Source organism: Notolepis coatsorum (genome assembly GCF_963971535.1).
Source record: "Notolepis coatsorum genome assembly, chromosome: 4".
In the NCBI taxonomy this organism is placed as follows: Eukaryota; Metazoa; Chordata; class Actinopteri; order Aulopiformes; family Paralepididae; genus Notolepis; species Notolepis coatsorum.
Window position 1 is genome coordinate 120,602,284 of NC_140168.1, and position 26,212 is coordinate 120,628,495.

Here is a 26,212-nt window from a genome sequence, read left to right on the forward strand (position 1 = left end):
TGCTGTCATAGCTCCACCTACAGGCCTAATGGAGAACACCAGGATGTGAATGGAGGGTGAATGTGAGGTATATCGTGTAAATAAGTTTTGATTGATCGCAAGACTACACTGTAAAAAAAAATATATAATAAGTTACCAGAACTTAAAAATATTGAGTTCAGTTACTGTGCATTAAGGTTTTCAGTTTTCAATCCATAATAAGTTAACAGAAAAATAAGTAAATAAGTAAATTTGTTGATTAATCCCACTGGTCACAATGGTGACCGTAATAATGTTTTTGTTATAAGGCTCTGCAAATGTTACTGAATGATGTAGCAATGTATTTCCAGGTAAATTGAAAAAATAAACAAATAAAGGGTCTCAATTAAATATGTGGTAGTAAAAAGAACCTGTGGGAGGATTTCAACAAGATAAATGCGACAACAGTGCAACATTTTTCACTATAATATTAAAAAAAAATAAAAATAAAAAAATTACTGCTGCCCCCTGTGCCTATGCAAATGCCCCCGCGTGCCTAGGGTTGCCGACCCCTGGTGTAAAGTGTGATCGGTCTCATAATGTGCAGGTGTTTACTCGTGGCTGAAGGTGAAGGCGACAGACACGTTTTAAAGCTGCAGTAGGAAACTGACGAGGAGCGGAGTTTCGTTTTCCGATGCAACCCTGGGGACACCGCTGGACAGGCCAAAAATGATGTGATTGGTTATCAATGCAGGGTGCTGTTGTTTTTGGCCAATCAGATGTTTTTGCTGTTCCCGGGGCGTGGTCACATCAGAAATGTACAAAACCACCTGCCAATCAGAGGCTGTGGAATATATACATTAGGGATGCTCGATATTGGCTTTTTTACCGATACCGATATACCGATATTGTCCAACTCTTAATTTCCGATACCGATATCAACCGATACCGATATATGCAGGGTTTCCCCCCCCCCCCCCCCCACAAAAACGGAATAATTTCAGGTAATTAACATTACATATCTCTTGTTGTGGAATTAACACAACATTATGCATACTTTTGACAATAAATAAAATCAGAATTCGTTCCTACTTGCTTGCCTGGGTAAATAAAGGTTATAGAAATGTAAAAAAAATAAATAAAAAAATCTTAAACAGATACCGATATTTTCCAATATCACATTTTAATGCCAATATCGGTAGGCCGATAATATCGGACATCCATAAATATTAGTGGTGGGACTCGATAAAAAAATTGTATCGAATTAATTCGAGACTTTATAGTTAATTAATCTAAATTAATCACAGACAACATGTTGTTTCTTGTGAAAGTAAATTTTTTTATCCAGAGCAAACTACCATGCTTCTAGAGCTTCTAGAAGTAAAAAAAGAAAAGTATCACAAATGTGACCATTAGGATAAAATTACTTTCAAATTGTATAAAGGTCATGTGACTAGCTTGAATCATCACATGACCAGGCCAGTCTACTTCCTGTTTGTCCATGCAGCATGAAATGGCTGCCAGAACACCCCACAAAAAGAAGTAAGTACAACATCTTACTTTACAGATTAAACTATAGTATGTTGTATATATACTAATTAAAGGGTCTTCTACTGATATGTAATGACAATGATATGCTTGCATGCATATTTTAACCTCAAGAGGTGGAAATGTAACCATGGTCACAAAAGTGACCATTGGGATAAAACAGTCAGAAATGGGCGATTTTGACGATTTCTCTTATTCATCCACGTTTTTTGATGACCACCCAGACTACACATGATGACCACCCAGACTACATGATGACCACCCAGACTACACATAATGACCACCCAGACTACACATGATGACCACCCAGACTACATAATGACCACCCAGACTACACATGATGACCACCCAGACTACATAATGACCACCCAGACTACACATGATGACCACCCAGACTACATGATGACCACCCAGACTACATGATGACCACCCAGACTACACATAATGACCACCCAGACTACATAATGACCACCCAGACTACACATGATGACCACCCAGACTACATGATGACCACCCAGACTACATGATGACCACCCAGACTACACATAATGACCACCCAGACTACATAATGACCACCCAGACTACATAATGACCACCCAGACTACACATAATGACCACCCAGACTACATAATGACCACCCAGACTACACATGATGACCACCCAGACTACATGATGACCACCCAGACTACATGATGACCACCCAGACTACACATAATGACCACCCAGACTACATAATGACCACCCAGACTACACATGATGACCACCCAGACTACATGATGACCACCCAGACTACACATAATGACCACCCAGACTACACATAATGACCACCCAGACTACTAAGGCTGAGCCCGAATGTTCGAACGTTCGTTCGTTATGTTAACATTCTAATTCTAAATCAAAATTCGAATTTTTTATTTTTTATAATTTTTTTTTTTATGTTTCTTTTATGTGTCTATTCATTCTGTTTGAACCAATGTGGTTTTTCTTCACAGTTGCAGCTAAAGATTAAGCTACACTAATATTATAGTATTAAAAAAACGTTATATTCATTAAAGAAAGTTGATTTAATAAAAAAGAGACTAATTGAATCAGATGAATCACTTTATTCAAATTGAGGATTTAGTTTGAGGATATTTATAAAAAAAATATATATACCGTAATTTTCGCACTATAAGCCGCACCTGAATATAAGCCGCAGCAGCTAAATTGAATGATGTGTACATATATAAGCCGCACTGGACTATAAGCCGCAGGTGTTTTAATGTTTAATTACCATATGTAATTAGCATTGGGACACAATACTGTCGGACAAATAACAAGAATTAACTAATTTACAAGTTTAGCAAATAAGGGAACAGATAAATAACATTTCAATGCAGTCAAAAAAGCAATATTTAGATTTTAACATTTTCGGGTTTGGTCATGTCGAGTCATATATAAGCCGCACCGTTAAATAAGCCGCAGGGTCGAAAAATTGGTAAAAAAGGCACGGCTTATAGTCCGAAAATTACGGTATATATTTTAAACTTTATTTTGTTTTTTTTATTTTAATTAAAAACGAAGGTTCGAACGTTCGTTCGTAAAACCCTGACGAAGTTCAAATCCCAAAAACAGGCTTCGGGGACAGCCTTACAGACTACACATAATGACCACCCAGACCACATAATGACCACCCAGACTACACAATGACCACCCAGACTACATGATGACCACCCAGACTACATGATGACCACCCAGACTACACATAATGACCACCCAGACTACATGATGACCACCCAGACTACATGATGACCACCCAGACTACATAATGACCACCCAGACTACATGATGACCACCCAGACTACATGATGACCACCCAGACTACATGATGACCACTCAGACTACACATAATGACCACCCAGACTACATAATGACCACCCAGACTACATGATGACCACCCAGACTACATGATGACCACCCAGACTACATGATGACCACCCAGACTACATGATGACCACCCAGACTACACATAATGACCACCCAGACTACACAATGACCACCCAGACCACATAATGACCACCCAGACTACATGATGACCACCCAGACTACATGATGACCACCCAGACTACATGATGACCACCCAGACTACACATAATGACCACCCAGACTACACAATGACCACCCAGACCACATAATGACCACCCAGACTACATGATGACCACCCAGACTACACATAATGACCACCCAGACTACACAATGACCACCCAGACTACACATAATGACCACCCAGACTACATAATGACCACCCAGACTACATGATGACCACCCAGACTACACATAATGACCACCCAGACCACATAATGACCACCCAGACTACATAATGACCACCCAGACTACACATAATGACCACCCAGACTACACAATGACCACCCAGACTACACATAATGACCACCCAGACTACATAATGACCACCCAGACTACATGATGACCACCCAGACTACACATGATGACCACCCAGACTACACATGATGACCACCCAGACTACATGATGACCACCCAGACTACACATGATGACCACCCAGACTACATGACCACCCAGACTACACATAATGACCACCCAGACTACACATGATGACCACCCAGACTACACATGATGACCACCCAGACTACATGACCACCCAGACTACACATAATGACCACCCAGACTACACATGATGACCACCCAGACTACACATGATGACCACCCAGACTACATGACCACCCAGACTACACATGATGACCACCCAGACTACATGATGACCACCCAGACTACACATGATGACCACCCAGACTACAAAATGACCACCCAGACTTACAATCACTTGCTAGGTCTGGACCCCCAGTCTTATCACACATGCACACATAATGACCACCCAGACCACATAATGACCACCCAGACTACACATAATGACCACCCAGACTACATAATGACCACCCAGACTACATGATGACCACCCAGACTACATGATGACCACCCAGACTACATAATGACCATCCAGACTACATAATGACCACCCAGACTACATAATGACCACCCAGACTACATGATGACCACCCAGACTACATAATGACCACCCAGACTACACATAATGACCACCCAGACTACATAATGACCACCCAGACTACATGATGACCACCCAGACTACACATAATGACCACCCAGACTACACATAATGACCACCCAGACTACATGATGACCACCCAGACTACATAATGACCATCCAGACTACATAATGACCACCCTCACAACGCTTCTTCACTCTGCTGCCCTCCGGGAGGAGAATGAGGAGCCTCCGAGCTGCAGGACCAGCAGACTAAGAGACAGCTTCATACACCAGGCTTTCAGGAAGCTGAACTCCCCCCCCACACACACACACACACCCAGCCCCCCCCCCCCTCTCTTACCTGCCTCCACAGAACCTGGACTAAACCCCCCCCCCCCACACACCCAGCTCCCCCCCCTGCCTCCACAGAACCTGGACTAACCCCCCCACTGACACACACACCCAGCTCCCCCTCCCCTCTCTTACCTGCCACCACAGAACCTGGACTAACCCCCCCCCCCACACACACACAGCTCCCCCCCCCCCCCTCTCTTACCTGCCTCCACAGAATCTGGACTCCTCTCTGCCCCCCCCCCCCCCCACAGACTCTGGACTAACCCCCCCCTGACACACACACTGCAACTTTACTTTACTGCCATTAGTTAGTTTATTTATTTAAATTTTGACTATGTTAGATGAGATCCCAATGGTCACTATTGTGACCAAGCATAAAACTAACATTTTCACCAACTTAACCATCATAAAATAAAAAAATAAATACAGATCATCTGTTAGGGAGGTCTAAGGAACGAAATGCAAGCACTTACATTGCAATAAAAAATTCGGGATTAAATGGGTATCAATATGTTATGCGAAAAGCTAAAATGTTCAATTCAAATGAATTTTGGTATACCACTGAATCAATGAATATACATTATTAGGGATGCACCAATATGAAAATGTGCCACCGATACCGATACCGATTGTTCAACTAACACAATCGGCCGATACCGATATTTGTGGCAATTTTTTTTTTTTTTTTTTTGGTAATTTTTTTGTTGTTGTAATATATATATATTTTTTATGAAACTACTGTATATTTGTGTTACAAATTGTGCTCACCGATATGAACATAGGCCTCTTTACTTACTTAAAAAAATGAAACATCAAGAAATAGCACTATCTCTCTCCCAGTATGTTCTGCAGGGCTGCAGCTAGATACTAGTTATCCCAGTATGGTCTACCGGCTGGGCTGCAGCTGGATACTATTGTCTCAACCAGAGCTCTCAACCAATGAAATTTTGATTGACAGTCGATTCTGCCAATTACGTCACACACGCTTGCACCCGCCTCTGCTGTTACCACCAATCGGCAAGCGCGTATACATTTTTTACTTCCGCTTTTGTCCGCCATTGATTTTGACGAGAGCTTTTCTACAACAACTGCGGCACGGCCGACGTTTAGCTCCGCAGGATGACTTAAACGAGGCATAATGATTTTACTGCAACGAATGTTATAATAAAACAAAGCCTTTCTATGTGTCTGATTGAAAACTTTATTAACAGATTGCAGAATGGGTAAAACTCAGGGCTCTATGAGCAACGGAAGGAACTGAGCTAGTATGAACGCTTGCTATGTTCGGGTAAATAATATGCTGATGTTATTGAACGTGTAACACTAACTATATAACGTTAATGCCACAAAACAAATGCCTTGTTAATCATAAGTAGTAACTTTGATGCAGTAGCTTGTGTGTGTGTGTGTGTGTGTGTGTGTGTGTGTGTGTGTGTGTGTGGGGGACTGGGGACGGCGTTGTGAGAGTGAACTTTTTTTTGTCTTTTGACGCTACACAAATTGATGGATATTTATCGGCTACTGCCATCGGCACATTCGAGCTTATCGGCCGATAGGCCTATTGCAGTCAACAAGGCACTTATCGGGCGATACCGATACCCGACCGATACATTGGTGCACCCCTATACATTATGATTATACATACGTTTAAGCAGCAAAATCCTGTATTAGCTACTACACAGACCAACAGATCAATGCGATTTGTAACAAAGTGCTGCCATGACACAGTGGGAAGCTAGCATGCAGGCTAGCGTGGCGCAGTGGGCAGCTAGCATATGGGCCGACATCCAAGCTGAAATGCAGAGCGTGTTAGCTAGCCAACAGGCTAGCGCAGTAGCTAACCAGGAGCTACAAGCTAGCAAACAGGCTAACGCAATGGATATCCAAGCTAACACGTGGAACATCCAGGGCAACAGCGATGGACTCGGGGAGGAGTTGGAGAAGGGTCGGGGAATACAAGCTAACGTGGCGTTGGACAGCAGCGAGGCCTGGCCGGAGAAGGAGCTGCAAGCTAACATGGAAGTTATCACGGTGAAAATGAAGCAGCAAGAGATACAAGCTAACGGGACGTGGGGCCGCAGCAAGGCCTGGTGGGCGAGGGAGCTACAAGCTAACATGGCCAACACGCGGACTGGACTCTATGCAAGGTGGGGTGTTCGGAGGAGCATGGAGGCTGGTTCGGGAGAGGCGAAACAGACGGCCCCCGGGGGAGGGACAGGGAGACGCTGGATACAAACGGACCAACCGGGACTCGGGCACCGAGGTTGGCCGGACCATCCGCACACGAGATGCAGGCGCGGAGGTCGCCCGGGCCGGCCAAGATGCGAACACGGAGGCCACACACACCAACCGGGACTCGAGCACCGAGATCAACCGGACCAGCCAGAACTCGAATAACGAAGTCTCACACACCAAGCAGGAATCGAGCACTGAGGTCATACACACCGACCAAGATTCAATACCACATATGCATATAATTAGATAGTGAATGGAGGCAATGATTCAAGACATACTGCAGACAACACACAGACCACTGGGAATACAGACAAGGTGAACACATTAGTTGGGGAAATGGAGACTTGACTCGGGACATATAATACAAATAATACGTACTAGACTAAACTATAGACACTAACACACAGGACACACAGCTAAGAGGACGGGGAACATGGGGAATCACATTCGGAGACCTGATCGGGAGCTCTGGAAATGTACTATTATTATGAAAGATAAAAATTCAAATAAAATGTTGGACAATAATAGGGACATTGGAGAACCCCCACAGGGGACATCTCCGTCGTTATAGGAGGGGCCCTCTCCAGGAGAGCCTTACCCCTCCAACCCGCCAACAGGGGTCAAACAGGGTTAAAAGGAATTACCTGGGAAGTGCCAATTGTCTTTAGTCTTTTATATTATTTCTTCAGAGTTATGTTAGAATAGCAGTTGCTTTAAATGTGCACATGGACAAATATGAAGGGCAATAATTCAAAATGTTGGACATGAAGAGAGGCTTGGAGAGCCTCCTTCGGGGGTATATTCGTCTCTGGGGGGGGGGCTTCTCCAGTGGGAGGGCTGATCCCCCTCCAAACCACCAACCGGGGAAAGAGTGCGAACCATATAATCATTTATATCAATGTCATTTTTTCTTATTGTGTTGTTAGTTTTAATTTCATAAATGTATGCAGTGATGTCGGTGACATGGGAGGTACAGTGGGTTCAGTGGGGTCGGGGGGAGGGGCCATCGTTCCGGCAGTTCGACCCGGGGGAGGGGGAGCCTTGCGTGTTGTGGGATTGGTGTGGGGGGGGCAGGGTTTCCTGGGGTCCTCGGCCGTCATCGCCGGGCTTGGGGTCACGGGGGGTCGGGGGGCCATTGAGGCGTGGTGCTTAGGCCTTCTGCGGACCTGGGCTTGGGGCTCTCGTGGACCGGGGGCCTGGCGGTCGGGCGGGTGCGGGCTCTGGGTGCTCGGCTCCGTGCATGGTGGACCAGGATATGGGGGTGTTCTATCTCTCGGGGAGGAGGGCGGGGTTTCTCCCCTCTTACGGGGGTCTGGACGGCTGAACAAGGCCATATTCAAGGGACCCACATCTGTATGTGGTTATGTTATGGATGTCACTGTAAATGTTGTGTTGTATGTCTATAAATGTTGAATAAACATTTAAGTAAAAAAAAGAAAAAGGTAAAACGCAGTACTTTCAAGTACATTCCATAACAGTTGACCATTGAAAAAAAAAACGAAATTTCTCTTATTTAATTTTTCTTTATGAACAAACCAGACTAAGAAAAAAAGTTATTTGCTATTTATTATACTTTATACTTATAGCACATGCATGAGTCTGGTCTCCTTTGAACGGTAACATTCTTACACAATAAAGAAAAATCATCATGCGATTATATGCATACATTTGTTTAACTTTTAATTATTTCTGTAGTTAATTAACTCATTCAGCGCCGGAGCTATATGACTGAATTAGGTCTAGATCAGGGGTCAGCAACCTTTTTGACATGGAGTGCCTGTTTGAAATATAGTTGTAACTAGTGTGCCTAGGGCTGGGCGATATGACCAAAAACGTTATCGCGATAAAATTATAAAATTATTTTCATATAATTCGATATCGATAATTATCGTCAATATAATGTCTGTCAAGTTTAATTAACTTCTTATGCTGCTGCGAATGTCTCGAGTCGAGTTGATGTCGTCATCAGTCCGCGCACGTTAGCAGTTAGCCGACAAGCGGAATATCTCATGACAATGTAATAAATATGACACTAAAATACTCTCTTCCGCCACAATACATTGCAACGACGTCCACTGTATACCCACACTACTATAAACGTGGCCTCAGAATTCACGCCACACACATACTCAGCACGTAAATATATAAAACATCGCCGTGCAAGCTAGTTAACCTAGCCAGCCTGTTGCTTCTAAGCGTGTATTCCATGACAATGTGCTAAATATCACACTAAAATACTCTCTTCCGCCACAATATATTGAAACGACGTCCACTGTATACCCACACTACTATAAACGTGGCCTCAGAATTCACGCCACACACATACTCGGCACGTAAATATATAAAACATCGCCGTGCAAGCTAATTAGCCTAGCAAGCCTTGTTGTTGAGTGAGTCCTACCTCTCTACCCAGAGGTGCAGCGCGGGTCTCCTTCGCTCTCGGCCATCTCCTTCACCGATTGGTTGTTAGTGCGTGCTCATATCCAAGCTTGGAAAATCGATATATCGAAACTTTGCGACCACGTTTCATGTTTATTTCGAGGAAATAATTTATCGCGATAGTTATCGTTATCGTTTTATCGCCCAGCCCTAAGTGTGCCTCAACAATATTCCATGCATCGTACATTTTTTTCTCATAATCAGGTCTCTTTAATGATAATTTTTACATTATTACATCATTATTGTTATTGTTATTATTAACAATATTATTATGATGGTTGTATCAACCCTAAATCTGAGTTGGGGGGGGGGGGGGAATGCAATGCAGACAAACAGCTGCATACAGTGCGACCATTTCACTCACATTTGCCCATTAATTTTTGGACACATCACACACCATCGGTACGTGTGCCGTCATAGCTCCACCTACAGGCCTAATGGAGAACACCAGGAGAACACTAGGATGTGAATGGAGGGTGAATGTGAGGTATATCGTGTAAATAAGTTTTGATTGATCGCAAGACTACACTGTAAAAAAAAATATTATAATAAGTTACCAGAACTTAAAAATATTGAGTTCAGTTACTGTGCATTAATGTTTTCAGTTTTCAATCCATAATAAGTTAACAGAAAAATAAGTACACAACCACATTATTTCAACATAATAAAACTATGTTTATTGTCATTGTTTTAAGAACACAAGTTGACTTGGTAATACTCACATTTTGAGTAAAAAAAATTGCTTTTAACACTTTGACTGCCGGGAGCCGTCTTTAGACGTCTTTGCTGGCCATGCTAAAGTTGCCGGGGGACGCTGTACGTCGTCTTTATATCAATATTTCAAAAATCTGCGATCGGATTCATAATGTCCCTCCGCTGGCCTGAGATCCACCAGCAGGACCCACTGAGCTCTCTGGCGGTTCAGGAGCGCCATCTGGTGGCCGATCGGCGCAAGCGCTTAACAGGAAGCGCATTAGAGGTTTTGCTAGACGTCCGTATTGCTTCCGGCCACTCGGTACATGTCCCGTGACTCTAGCTCGTCACTCTACATAGCGATCGATTGCCAATAACTCGATAAACAACATGATTTGGACGTATATACCATTATACAAGCTGGAGATGGACCGGGTAATAATATATCCCATAATGATAAAATGTCTACTCGACGATGATCGGCCAACGGCGCGCGGAGACTGGGGTGAGTTTCAGCGTGTAACGTTACCGTCTTCGATAATAACTGATATTATCAACATTTGACCCACATTAGATGATTGGTATAACGCTGCCCACGGAATTATAAACGCCCCCTCGCCCATCCGGTCAACATCAGATGACGTGTAGTAACTTCTAGAAGTACGTCTAGTTGGAATTTTTTATATCGCGCTGATTGCCATCAAACTGTATTTCATCATCAATATAATGCATTTGGGGCTATATATCACGTTCTGGAGAAAGCTGCAGAAAGAGATGAAAACATACTTATACATTAGACCAGGGGTGGCCAACCAGTCAGAGACTAAGAGCCACAAAAAAATGACTGTGGTACCACAAAGAGCCACACCATATACCAGCGTTTCTCAACCTTTTTTTTCAGTCACGGCACCCTTCATGTGTTTATAGGTCTCACCCTCTGGCCTCTGAAGTTGCTAATGTCTTTTTTATTTGGGCCTTACAGGGTTAAAAGTACCCTGTGAGACCCACGGTTGCAAAATTACAAAATCACTTTTAGCCATTTAAAAGAATAATGTTTATTTAAAAAATGTTAAAGGGGAACTATTTTACTATTTCTTTCACTATTTGGGCACTTTTACACAATTCCTGTGAGTCTATGGAACACCTAGGTTTTTTTTTTTTTTAAATGCATTGTTTTGTATTTCTAATCAAGTACTAAAAACCGCATTTTTCTACCTCAAGATCTTAAGCCGTTTTGAGGCTGGGCTCCAACCACTGTGTGGCCTGGTGCCAACTGCCACATCAACTGCCACATTATTATGCAGCTGAGAAATCTCTGACATCACAGATATGCACATTTTCAGATGACTCAGTTCAGTGAGGGTGAATATTGTGAGAGGAGAATTGGAAGAATTCGCCAATATGAGAATTAGAGACATATATCCTATTAATATAAGTCCACATAGCTAAGAAACAATGGTAAACACTGAAAAAAGCCATTTATAAGATAGTTCCCCTTTAAGCACATGTATAGTCAATTGGTCCTGTTGTTCAGCCTCACAATGCTATTTGATAGTAAATGTGTTTATATGTCCCACCCTCTGGCCTCTGAAGTTGCTAATTTCTTTTTAATTTGGGCCTCACAGGGTTAACCTCTTAAGCCCGAGATATACAGTAAAAGTGTATATTTTCAGCATTATGTTTGTTTACCAATTATTTTAACTGTTATTAGTGAAATATAAGATTATAGAAATCTCAGGGCATTGAGTCGGAAACCGGCGCATATTGACAGGAGGAAGTGGCACAGCCAAAAGTGAGTGTAGTCTTTTGAAGGAAGAGACTCAGGGCTTTCAAATTTAGAAAAACTACCCTACCCAGCTCACACCAGCCCCTGTCAATCATCTGACTTCTGGATTTACTTTTTAATTTCTCTTATTTTTTGGGATTATCTCCCACAAACCTGAACGTTATTGCCATAAAACAGAACGCAGTTAGTTTCTCTACCTTTCTGTGAACGTCTTGCAAAAAACGGTGTTGCAATATGATGAAAAATGGTGGAGAAATTTACATTATAAAAAAGATGGCAGAATTCAGTACTGTATCTACAAAACCTTCTGTTTAATCATCTTCCCTTTATTCATTTGCTTAGATTTTTCAGGTCTGGTCAATTTTAGCATGGTGTTATTTACAGTCAACGATATTTTTTTTTTTAAATAGAATTGATATTCTCCTTTGGTTCATTACAATTTACTCAAGCCTAGTAACAGACACACTATTTCTGACACTGATCCATATATGTCCCTAGATTCAGATACCAAGAACATGCGAGCCGCGGGTTGGCCACCCCTGCATTAGACCATACTTTACTATGAATATGTGAATGAAAAAGTTTTACGTTGCTACACAATGAACAATACATATAGGACTTTGAATGGGCCCTAATAATGGCAATGTAGCAATAGAATTTAAAAAGTTATAGCCCTGCAAAGAAGGGGACTTTCTCCATAGACAAATAGCGCTGGCAATCTATGGTATATCATTAATTTAACCTTAGGCAACCAAAGTGTTAACATGAAATAGAAAAATAAATAATAAAATGTGTTGATTAATCCCACTGGTCACAATGGTGACCGTAATAATGTTTTTGTTATAAGGATCTGCAAATGTTACTGAATGATGTAGCAATGTATTTCCAGCTAAATTGAAATAATAAACAAATAAAGGGTCTCAATTAAATATGTGGTAGTAAAAAGAACCTGTGGGAGGATTTCAACGAGATAAATGCGACAACAGTGCAAAATATTTCACTATAATATTTAAAAGCAAAAAAATATATATATTTATGCTGCCCCCTGTGCCTATGAAAATGCCCCCGCGTGCCTAGGGTTGCCTACCCCTGGTCTAGATGGTCGCTGCTTTAATCAATGGGAGGACGGGGAGATTTGCGAGTGCTTAAAATATATCTTAAATTATGGCTATGAGTCTAATACACCCGTCGCTTATCAATGAGTTGCTTGCAGTCAACATGTACAAAACGGATTGTTTTTTTCATCTGTACATTTCCGCTTTCTACCGTTTTGAATACGAGTATAGTTTTGGTGATTTCTAGTAATTCCAGAGAAAGACGTGATAATAGCCCTTTAGTGGAATACACAAAACACGGTCATTTTTCGGCTGATTTATGAATCGTTTTCAAATAAACGCTAGATTATCGATAGTATGTGTCCTCATGCACGATACAGAAGCGGGCTGAAAAATCGTTTATCCGTGCATTGGTTGGCGCCAACGGCATGCACACTCCGATGGCGGTAAAAGGAACATCTGATTAACCCAAGATTCGTAACAGATTCCTTACCTCACATCTGATGTCCTGCAAAAAGATTAATCCAATTCCTGATCGCCATTCCAAATATTGATTACGTTTATTGATCCAACGTTATATATCCAAAAGACATAATCCACGCTGCTCAGTGTCCCCAGTCAATGTGGTATACGATACTGCATGCCCGAGAAGGAAAACCTGGACCGGACTTTTTTTTTTTGATGCACAGTCCCAGCCAATCCAATCCAATGATGTGCAATACCATCCGGGAGACGATAGGCGGCGGTATTTGCCCTTTTGCGAGCTCAGACCCATTCCCAAGGATAACATCAGGTTGGATGGATGAAAATGAATGGATATCGCTAATAAAAGAAAAAACTCGCGATTGGCGCTCAAGCGTCGGCGAGTTAACCCGACTATACTCGTGACTGGCGTCCAATGAGTTAATCTAAATTAATGCGATAAAGTCCCAGCCCTAATAAATGTTTTTTTATATTCAGGTTAAAGCTGTTGGTGCCTCACACACACACACACACACAGTCCCTTACCTGAGGCCGTCATCTGAGCGAGGAAGAGGAGGAAGAGGGAGGTTGCGTCAACCTGTAGATGACCCCACTGGTCGTCTCCCACCACTGTAGCGCAGGTCCTGGTGTTGTACTTGGCGTGGAGCGAGTCCGACGGGCTCTTACTGTACTTAAACTTCTCCACCTTATCCAGCTGTGGCACCGACCACAAGATGGGTGACCAGTCACAGTCGGAGGGATGGAGGGATGGAGAGATGGCAGAGAAGAGAAAAGAGAATGTTGACCAAATGTTTTCAAATCAGCCCCTTAAATGTTCCGTGGATGAGCAGGAACAAGCAAGCCCGACACAGACTGAGCTTTTTCCCCTCTGATCAATGACTCAGGCCCCGCCCCCAAGTGACACTGGCACAATGACACTGGCAAAATACTGCACTGGTCTTTACTGGAACTCTGCACTTATATATATATATTTAAATTATTAATCCTCCACGGCACTGTTTTCGTCCTGTGTCTGTTGTTACTGTGAAAATAAATTATGAAAAAATGCATACACTAATGCCGCAACAATTACCAATGTGTTTTACACAAATGGCTTAATAAAGGAATCTGAATCTGAAGCAGGACCCCTGCTATGTTCACCTCTCATGTGCGTGTGTCAGTGTTGTAGTCGAGTCACTAAAAATCTCGAGTCCAAGTCCGAGTCACCAAAGAAGAGCCCGAGTCGAGTCCCCATTATCCTAGTCAGAGTCCGAGTCCAAGTCATCAAGGTTGAGTCCACTCCACTCTGGCAGTCAAAGAGCTGACATACAAATAAATAAAAATGTCTACATTAAACATAAATGACACAGCGGTCACCGTTTCAAAAGGGAGTTTATTTACTTGGTGACACAATAGCCAAACAAATGCACTAGCCATCAATATCTTATGCCAAATGATTAGGGCCTATATATATATATATATATTTTTTATTTTTTTTAAACCTGTATTTATCAATTAACAAGTCCAAGTCCTCGTCTGCACCTTCCGAGTCCCAATGCAGTCAATGCTCGAGTCCAAGTCCGAGTCATCAGTGCTCAAGTCCAAGTCGAGTCACGGCGTAGGGATGGGAATTGATAGGATTTTATCGATACGATTCCATTATCGATTCTGCTTATCGATTCGATTCTTTATCGATTCCCTTATCGATACCTGCTCAATTTATAATTTACATAAATAAATTGGAAATGCAACAGAACTACATTTACATTTAGTCATTTAGCTGACGCTTTTATCCAAAGCGACTTACAAGTTCTGTACGACAAGTCATCAGGAAGGGCACAACTCTATCAGCTGAGTAACAATGTTCATCAAAGTGTTGAGTGCTACAGTGTAGGTTAGTTTATTAGGACAAGTGCATGACAGTACGGTTAGTTAGGGTTAGATATTTTTTTTTTTATTCAGATAATGGTTGAAGAAGTGCGTCTTTAGTCGACGGCGAAAGATTGGACGTGATTCGGCTGTCCTAACTGGGGTGGGTAGTTCATTCCACCATTGTGGGGCAAGGACTGAGAATAGGCGGCTTCTCTTTGATGACCCTCCCGGGGCTCGGATAGGAGGTCTGAGGCGGCCAGAAGATGCAGAGCGTAGGGGTCTAAGCTGGTTAGAATAACAACATGCAACTTGACATTTCTGATTGTCATTTATTGTTGAGCCCCATGTCAGAAAAATACAAAAACTGTAAAAAATAAAACATTAACTATAGCCTACACTTAAATAAAATAATGTATTTGAGATTCTCTTAAAATGTTTTTTTTTTTTTTCTTAAACTAATTTAATCTATTGAATAACAGGTCACAGACAGACAGACAGACAGACAGACAGACAGACAGACAGACAGACAGACAGACAGACAGACAGACAGACAGACAGACAGACAGACAGACAGACAGACAGACAGACAGACAGACAGACAGACAGACAGACAGACAGACAGACAGACAGACAGACAGACAGACAGACAGACAGACAGACAGACAGACAGACAGACAGACAGACAGACAGACAGACAGACAGACAGACAGACAGACAGACAGACAGACAGACAGACAGACAGACAGACAGACAGACAGACAGACAGACAGACAGACAGACAGACAGACAGACAGACAGACAGACAGACAGACAGACAGACAGACAGACAGACAGACAGACAGACAGACAGACAGACAGACAGACAGACAGACAGACAGACAGACAGACAGACAGACAGACAGACAGACAGACAGACAGACAGACAGACAGACAGACAGACAGACAGACAGACAGACAGACAGACAGACAGACAGACAGACAGACAGACAGACAGACAGACAGACAGACAGACAGACAGACAGACAGACAGACAGACAGACAGACAGACAGACAGACAGACAGACAGACAGACAGACAGACAGACAGACAGACAGACAGACAGACAGACAGACAGACAGACAGACAGACAGACAGACAGACAGACAGACAGACAGACAGACAGACAGACAGACAGACAGACAGACAGACAGACAGACAGACAGACAGACAGACAGACAGACAGACAGACAGACAGACAGACAGACAGACAGACAGACAGACAGACAGACAGACAGACAGACAGACAGACAGACAGACAGACAGACAGACAGACAGACAGACAGACAGACAGACAGACAGACAGACAGACAGACAGACAGACAGACAGACAGACAGACAGACAGACAGACAGACAGACAGACAGACAGACAGACAGACAGACAGACAGACAGACAGACAGACAGACAGACAGACAGACAGACAGACAGACAGACAGACAGACAGACAGACAGACAGACAGACAGACAGACAGACACCCACCCACCTACCCACCTACCCACCTACCTACCTACCTCCCTCCCTCCCTCCCTCCCTCCCTCCCTCCCTCCCTCCCTCCCTCCCTCCCTGGGCCCCTGTCCTATAAGGCATTGGCTTGTGTTGCACCACCACGGTACTTCCTGGCTTACAGTGTACAGACTAGTAAACAAACACTCCGTCTCTTATTATATGTGAACTAAAGAGTACAAGGTTTACACAACAGCCCCCACCTGCTGTTTTATTGTATTTGTACCTGTACTATCCGCTGTCAGCTGTTTATCTCTCTTTGTGAGCTTGATTAAATAGTGGTAGCTCACGTTAGCTAGCGTTAGCTCACGTTAGCTAGCGTTAGCTCCGCGGCAAATTTTAGCTCACCCTGAACTAAATCAATGACTAGGTTCTAAAGCATTCAAGTAGTTTTCACTGCACATAGAAGAAGCCAAACAGCGGGAGCATATTACCAAAACCCAGGCAATTTCGAGCCCTTAATGAATCAAATAGAGTCTGCCATGGCTACATGCTAACGCTAACGTTATTGCGCAACTGTAGGAAAAACCTGGCAGCGATAAGGGAATCGAAAGTTTACACACCTGCCTCATGATACACTGCAGGATACCTCTCATGAGCTTTACCACACTCTAGAAAGAGAGAGATATAGAGAGAGGGAGATTAACTTTGACATTTTCAACACAACACCCTCTGTGCTCAGAGAGAAACATGAGACCACTGCAGTCCAAGGCAACGGAGACACTGACTCTCGCTCAGAGAGGACACACACACACACACACAACAGAGACACACTCGCAGCACAGAAAGGGGAAGGACCCACACAGACACACACACACAACAGAGACACACTCCCAGCACAGAGAAAGAATGGACACACACACACACAACAGAGACACGCACTCAGCACAAAGATAGGACGGACAGCTGGATGGACCGATGGATGGCACACACAAGGACGCAGAGACAACTCTCCACCACAGTGCCTAGCTGGCTATTACAGCAAAGACAGAACTAAATACTGCTGGCTGTTTGACTCTCCTTCCCAATAGGCCTGCAGTCCTCAAGCCACTAACTGCACGTTCAAGACCATGTCCCAGACCATGTCCAAGACCATGTGCCAGACCACGTCCAAGACCATGTCCCAGACCACGTTCAAGACCATGTCCCAGACCACGTCCAAGACCATGTCCCAGACCACGTTCAAGACCATGTCCCAGACCACGTTCAAGACCATGTCCCAGACCACGTCCAAGACCATGTCCCAGACAACGTTCAAGACCATGTCCCAGACCACGTTCAAGACCATGTCCCAGACCACGTTCAAGACCATGTCCCAGACCACGTAAAGGCCTCTGCATGCTACAGAAACTTCAAAGCAACTGCAACACAACATCGACAAAGCAACAGTGTTTTAGACACTCTGCCTTTATGCTTCTGCAACATCGAGGCGCAAAGTTAGTTTAACTAAAGTTAGTTTAGGTTAGTGTTAACGTTAGATAATGTACAAAATAAACGTATTTCCGGTGATTTTAGACGTCGCTCTTTTATTTTGAAATCCCCCGACCGGAAGTGTTATAGTGTCTGTTGCTAGCAGCTTAACTTTCTGTGCTTTTCGAGCTAACGTTACCGTAACGTCATTAGTTTCCAATGGAGAGGACCTCGGCTCACATGCAGCTCAAACTACCTATTGGAATAAATTAATTGATTGATGTTTAACTTGTCCCTGTGTGTGTCCAGTCATTTCGACTAGCAAACGTTGTATTTAACGTTAAAGTTACCTCAGGATACCATTGTATTTAGTTGGTTAGCTATGTAGCTAATGTGGATAGCATTTTGTATAGCACCAATGCTAGCTGGCTGGCTACAGCTTTATTTACTAAATTATGGAGGCTTTTTAATCGTCAAGGTAAGAGAGGATTTGTCATGATCAACTGAAGGCGTATGCTATGGAACAATATGTGCTTGGGTTTTCAGAAAAAGGCCAGCTATGTGACGCTAATTATTTAGCATCAACGCTGGCTGGCTACAACAATGGCGGATGGTATTCTCTGCGAGACCAATATTATTCTATGACAGCCCCGCCCCCATTCGCTAACCAACCAATCACTGCTACGCAATATCAACGCAACGGTTGTTTAGGTTAGATTTTTGAGACAATATGCAGCATCCTCGCAACACAGTCTACAAGACCCTAAACAACAACCGCGCTGAAATCGCGCTGATGTTGTGTTGAAGTTGCTTTGAAGTTTCTGTAGCATGCAGAGGCCTTAAGAGACCATGTAAGAGACAGTGTAAGAGACCATGTACGAGACCATGTAAGAGACCACATCGACCCTGACCTTAGGGATGGGAATTGATAAGATTTTATCTATACGATTCCATTATCGATTCTGCTTATCGATCCGAAATAAATAAATTGGAAATGCAACAGAACTAAGCTGGTTAGAATAACAACATGCAACTTGACATTTCTGATAGTCATTTATCATTTATTGTTGAGCCCCCATGTCAGAAAAATTGAAAAACTGTAAAAGATAATCAACTATACACTTAAATAAAATAATGTATTTGAGAACTAATTTAATCTATTGAACTGTAGTTGCATTCAACAGGTCGTTATTGCAAAAGAGAATTTGTTAGCAATAACCTACCTGTATAAATAAAGGCCAGCTCAGTGTTCTCTCTCTGTCTCTCTCTGCAATGAGCATGGCTATTTAGCTAGCGAGCGGCTAATGTTACTTTACCATGTAAATGAATGACTAGGATGCAAAGCACTTTCAGTTTTCACTGCACACACAAAACGGTCGCAATATCAAGCCCTTTAGGTTTTCCTAGTCAAGGAATCAAATAGTCTGCTATGGCTGCATGCATGGCGCTAACGTTATTGTTTTTAAAACTGTCGGAAAAACATGGCATAGAGAGGAAACGATAGTCACGGAGGCATGCGACTCCAGGAAATCGGACAATTAGGAACCAGCTCCCAATCGATTCCGATTCTCGATTCCCATTCCTATTATATTCTATTGTACTTTTATTTTAATAAAACACACACACACTCCCTCCTACCTGCTCCAGCTCGTAGGCCTTGGCCTTGTCTTCGTCTCTGTCTGCGTTCTTCCTGTAGGCCAGGCTGAGCGCCCAGACAGAGACGATGCTGTACACATTGTCTCTGACCCAGGCGTCTGGCTGGTCCCCGCTGGCTGGCAGTAACCCGGTCACTGGATCCTAGCAGACAGACAGACAGACAGACAGACAGACACAGAGAGAGAGAGAGATCAAAGGTTAGAGGTCGGCGTTCTCAGGCATATCAGCACTTCAAAGGGTAAGTTGAGAATTTTGGACCCCTCACCCTATAGTATTTACCGATGATGTTGTCGATCGGACACGTACGTTCTCAGCACAACCCCTGCTGTTCTTCATACTGGACACCCGGAGCTCACTTAGTGAGCCGTGACACTAATGCAAAGTCACTAGGTCAGCCCTAGTTACTTGAACATTTTTCACTGTGCTCCTAAATCTTTTACATGTGCTCCTTGGGGGAAATAGTTAGCGTAGAGCCCTGGAGTAGTAGCCCAGTACAACCACAAGTGGATGGATGCACAGTACCAGATTTAATTACTCCACAAATCAATCTGCCCAATTTTCAGGACAGCGGTGGCACTCGTCTCTCAGCACAGAGACAGAGACGGAGGGGACTGGCGTGGGGACATAGCCATCAGGCTCCACGACCGCGGGCCACGGACTGCTGCCAATTGCTGGAGAGCTAACAGCTGGTGAACTTGCGAACGGTTAGGACTGTCTGACACTTAACTATTGAATGATTGATTGATTGATTGAAAATGTTATTAACAGATTGCAGAATGGGTACAATACAGTACGGCTCAATACAGACAATTGTTAAGGGGATGCAGACCAGAGAAAGACTTTAGTCTTGTTTACATCAGGGTCCCCCGTTTTCAATTCATCATAACATACATACATGACATACAGATGGACAGTACTGCTACATGAACTATGAACACTGCACACTCTGGTACCGCATGTTATTACATTATGGAACATGTACACTATCATCACTATTACTACTGAATCCTGCCACTCACTACTGTTCACTACTGTTATCACTAGGGGTGGGAATCACCAGTTTCATCATGATACGATATGATATCGATTCTTTGGACAACGATACGATATTTGCCGATATCACAAAGTCTCTCACGATACAATACGATACGATTAGATTCAGGTGCCTGCGATCGATATGAGATGATATCATATGCCCATTTAACACAATCGGTAACATTTAGATCAACAAAAAAAAGGTAATGAAAATATCATTTGACATTTGTATTTTTGAGCTCTTCCAGACATTTAAAGGAAAATCAATCTATTGTTTTTAATACAAATAGACCTCCTGTTCACTGTAAAGTGCCACGTTTTTATATATTGAGCTTTAAACTTTAAGCTACATTTTTTGGAACTCAAAACTCACAACCTCCCTCTCCCAAACCGTTCCTACAACAATTTGTTGATGTTGCATGATCATGTATAGGCCTACATTTATTATGTATTATATTGTTTATGTTTAAATAACATTTAAACATCAAACTCCTCTGACCTCATCTTGTCTTTCCAAAGACGCGCGCACACACACACACACACAGAAAGGGAGAATGCTATGCTGTAACATCTACACACACGGAGCTACTGCTGTTGTTCTTGGGCAGATATGAGACTCGCCACAGGATTTTCAAAATAAGAGTATCGATATGAATCGATCTTATTACATCGCATCGATCCGATTCGATTGTTGATAATTACATCGATGTATCGATCTGGATCGATGTATCGTCCCACCCCTAGTTATCACTATCACTGTTATTACTTTGTTCTATGCTCTATTATTATTATTATTATTATTATTATTATTATTATTATTATTATTATTATTATTATTATTATTATCATCATCTATTCTACCCAGGGTTCGAAATTAACAGGGGCTTGGGGCAAAATGCCCTCAAAAATGGACCAAATGGACCTCGAAAATCAGTTAAGGGGGGCAAAAAAAGCCCCAGACAGTTTACCAATTATATATATATATATACAGGGAACAAAATAAGCATTTATGGCCTAAAAATAAAATCTCAGATATATTTTATTTTTTTTATCCGATTTACGATTTTAATCGATTTTATTCTCTTGAAAAAAGATCAAACCAAGATGAATTTCCCTATTGGGATTGAAGTGCAAACCTAACTTTCACCAATCTTCACTTAAAAAAAAAGAATTATATATATATATATGTAAAGGCAATCATACGAACCACAGTTGCCTTGAGGCTCCAGGTAATGCGTTGTTAGTCCGACACGCTCCGAATTGCAATCCAAAAAGAAAAGATGACGCTGGTCCAATGTACTTTCAAAACAAACAGGATTTATTGGGAAGCGAGTCACAACAGCCCCAATAGCTGCCTACCACTATAAAACAAACAAAAAGGGTTATGTACATGAACTTAAACTGTCAATCAAATGCGAATTGAGTGCGAATTGAGTGCGAATTGAGTGCGGTCAAAAACGATATGGTACCGCTCCACCTGGGCCTGCATGAACTCTAAATTACCTGCCATGTTATAGGAGTGGTTAGGGGGAACGTGGGAAAAAAGGGGAGTTGACCAGGTAAGTCTCCATCTTGGAGTTCATTGACAAATATTAATAAACACAAAGCACGAATACCATAATAAACTACATTTCTAAGGGGGGAATAAAGTTACAATTTATCATCATAGGATTTGGCTCCTACAATATATATATATATATAAAAGGTTACTCTTGATCAAACAAATATGATTAATAGTGCAATAACTTGCTTTTTCACCAAACTTAAAACAAATAAAGGTGCCTCTTGATCATCAAACAAGAATAAATTTCCCTATTGGGATTAATAAAGTGCAAATCTAACTATCACCAAACATCACTTTTTGTAAAATAAAAGGTGACTCTTTTTTTTATCCACTTTTTCTCCTATTTTTCTCCCATCCCAATTCCATTATGCCAATTCTTCCCTCCCCTGTCTTGAACGTTGCTCGCATATGCCCCCGACTGGCCGGTTGTAGGGAGGATAGAAGCCTTGCATCACGTGTCCCCTCCGGTACACGAGGAGGCAGCCTGTCACATCTTTTCACCTGCCAGCGCGGACTCTCATTGGCGAGGTGTAACGTGTGGGAGGCTCACACTACCCCCGCTACTTCCTGTCTCTGCTGTGCAGGCGTCCCCAACCGACCTGTAGGAGTCGCTGTCCACAACGTCCAGATTACCACCAATCAACTTCCACCCCCTAACTCTGCCAATTGAGTTAGTATGACGGCCGGCCCAAGCCGGAGGCAACGCGACAGCCGGAGTCGAACCCGGTGTCTCTTGCGTTGGTGACGAGCGCAATGTCCGCTGCGCCACCCAAATAAAAGGCTCATAAAAGCGTCATCTTGTTATAAAATCCTGGGGAAACCCTGCAGCTGCTAGTTATTCATCCGTCTAACAGAACAGCTTGTACGGTTTATTTCTGTAACTTGACCACAAAGAGCACAACGACAGTTAGGCCAGTTGTTTCAACACCGGTTTCCTCACTCGCGGAGGGATATGTGATAAACTTGGTTGGTTAGCGAGGTAGCTTGTTGCGCAAACACCCGAGACGGAGTGTAGACGGCTTCAGTGCTTCAGTTCCACCACAGCCCTCATCTTTACCGTTTTAACAGTGTTTTGCAGATAAAATAAACAACAACAACAACAACAACAACTCAATCATGGGGAAAGATTCATGACGATTCACAAATGCAATGAATAATATTGTGCTTCGGGGAAAGAAAAGTCACAAGCTCCGTTTCTGAAATTGACAGTATTAGATTGGCCAGATTGACCGAATGAGAAATGTGCTTACAGTCTTCTCCAGTCAGACAAGAAGATAGATACCAATTTCTTCTCTGTGCGTTCAGTAGCAAGCTAGCCTAGCTTAGCACAAATACGTGGATACTGACCAGCTAGCCTGGCTGTTGGCCTTCCCAGAGTTTTAAGCTAGGCTAGTATACCGTATACGCTTCCATTCATCTGTGCTAAGCTAGTAGGGGTGGGAATCACCAGAGGCCTTACGATACGATACTATCATGATACTTGAGTCACAATACAATAGTATTGCAATACTAAATATATCGCGATATGCTGAGTATTGCGATATTAATATTGCGATATATTGCGATTTATTACCTTTTTTCAACTGCAAAGTAAAACTTTGTCAACATGTTTTATCTAATAAAATAAAGTTCAGTCTGTTCATCTCACTTCAATCATTTTTATTGCAGAACATAGTATTTTCTCAAGCAGACAGATGTAAACACTGTAATCTGTGTTGCATGTACCTGACAAACTGAACTGTTTGTATTACAGTCATATTCCAACTTAACTGAATGCACACGTGTGTGGACTACTGTACTATTACAGGTATTGAAATGGACAATGCAACTTCCTTACACACAAAAAAAATAAAAATTAAAAGAATTTATAAATAATTAAATATCGATACAGTATCGCCATGCAAAGTATCGCGATACTACTAGTCTACTACGTATTGATTTTCCCCCCCACCCCTATAAGCTAGGCTAGGATAGCTTTCTACTCAATGGCCGCACAAAGAGGAAATTGGCATCAGTCTTCTCGTCTGACTCTGCTGAAGACGGTAAGCACATTTCCCATAATGTTGGCGAATCCAAGTTTGCCATAGGTGAGGTACGGTAGAGCCGCTCACAGCCACTGGGTAAATCTCTGCTCCATTCGAGGGTGTGAAACCTCACCGATTAGTGCAGTGATCCATCTGGGCAGTGGCTTGTATGGACAAAGCGCTCCGGTCCCCAAGTCGGAGACTGGGCGGGTTGCCATTTGGGACAACTTCACTCTCTGAATCAAGAGGTGGCGTTGACACGTTCTGTAGCGAAAGGTTGCCCCAGAACGGTATGTTCCAAGCTGGAGGGGAGGCAGGAGGTAAAGAGGCTGGCCAGTAACCGAAAGGTCGCTGGTTCGATCCATGGCCCCCCGACAGGAGGGTGTATTCCAGCTGTGAGCTAGTGACTGAAGGCCGGGTGGCTGGTATTACATCTACGGTGCCCACCGTCTCTGCCTAAGTGCCCTTGAGCAAGGCATACGTGTGTATGTGTAACTAGGAGGGATATGAGGACTGTGTGTCATGTATGTGTAACTAGGAGGGATATGACAACTGTGTGTGTAACTAGGAGGAATATGAGGACTGTGTATGTAACTAGGAGGAATATGAGGACTGTGTATGTAACTAGGAGGGATATGAGGACTGTGTATGTAACTAGGAGGGATATGAGGACTGTGTGTAATGTATGTGTAACTAGGAGGGACATGATGACTGTGTGTATACGTAACTAGGAGGGATATGAGGATTGAGGACTGTCTGTGTGTATGTGAAACTAGGAGGGATATGAGGACTGTGTGTATGTGAAACTAGGAGGGATATGACAACTGTGTGTATGTGTAACTAGGAGGGATATGAGGACTGTGTGTATATGTAACTAGGAGGGATATGAGGACTGTGTGTATATGAAACTAGGAGGGATATGAGGACTGTGTCTGTGTGTATGTGAAACTAGGAGGGATATGAGGACTGTGTGTATATGTAACTAGGAGGGATATGAGGACTGTGTGTATGTGTAACTAGGAGGGATATGAGGACTGTGTGTATATGAAACTAGGAGGGATATGAGGACTGTGTGTGTGTGAAACTAGGAGGGATATGGGGACTGTGTGTATATGTAACTAGGAGGGATATGAGGACTGTGTGTATATGTAACTAGGAGGGATATGAGGACTGTGTGTATGTGAAACTAGGAGGGATATGAGGATGGGGTGTATGCAGGGCCGCCTCAGGGTGTGCGGTCGCACAGGGCCTCGCGGGAAGGGGGGCCTCGCACACATTTTTTTTTTATTAATTTAAAAAATATATATATATATATTTTTTTTTATTATTATTTTTTTTATTATTATTTTTTTTTTTGCGAGGCCCCCCTTCCCGCGAGGCCCTTTTTCATCACAGACCTAAAATCTAGTTTTGCTTATATGCTTATATATTTCACATTAGACACGTTTGTAGAATGTGTCTGACTTGTTCCTGGCTCTGAGGCTCTGCAGAGGCAGCTCTGTGGCTCTGCAGGCAGC

At 42.8% G+C, this 26,212-nt stretch overlaps 1 protein-coding gene across 2 annotated transcripts in view; it reads right to left on the minus strand.

Annotated features, from left to right (window-relative positions):
• Nucleotides 1-26,212, minus strand: part of phka1a (phosphorylase kinase, alpha 1a (muscle)) — a 157,548-nt gene that overhangs the window by 115,647 nt on the left and 15,689 nt on the right. Inside the window, exons 2-4 of one of the 2 annotated variants that reach the window (XM_084313406.1) lie at nt 20,055-20,213; nt 17,570-17,617; nt 14,139-14,307 (exon numbers count right to left, since the gene is read on the minus strand). In XM_084313406.1, coding sequence (XP_084169532.1) covers nt 14,139-14,307; nt 17,570-17,617; nt 20,055-20,213 — 376 coding nt within the window. The remainder of the gene's footprint in view (nt 1-14,138; nt 14,308-17,569; nt 17,618-20,054; nt 20,214-26,212) is intronic. The other variant, XM_084313407.1, reaches the window with a different exon arrangement.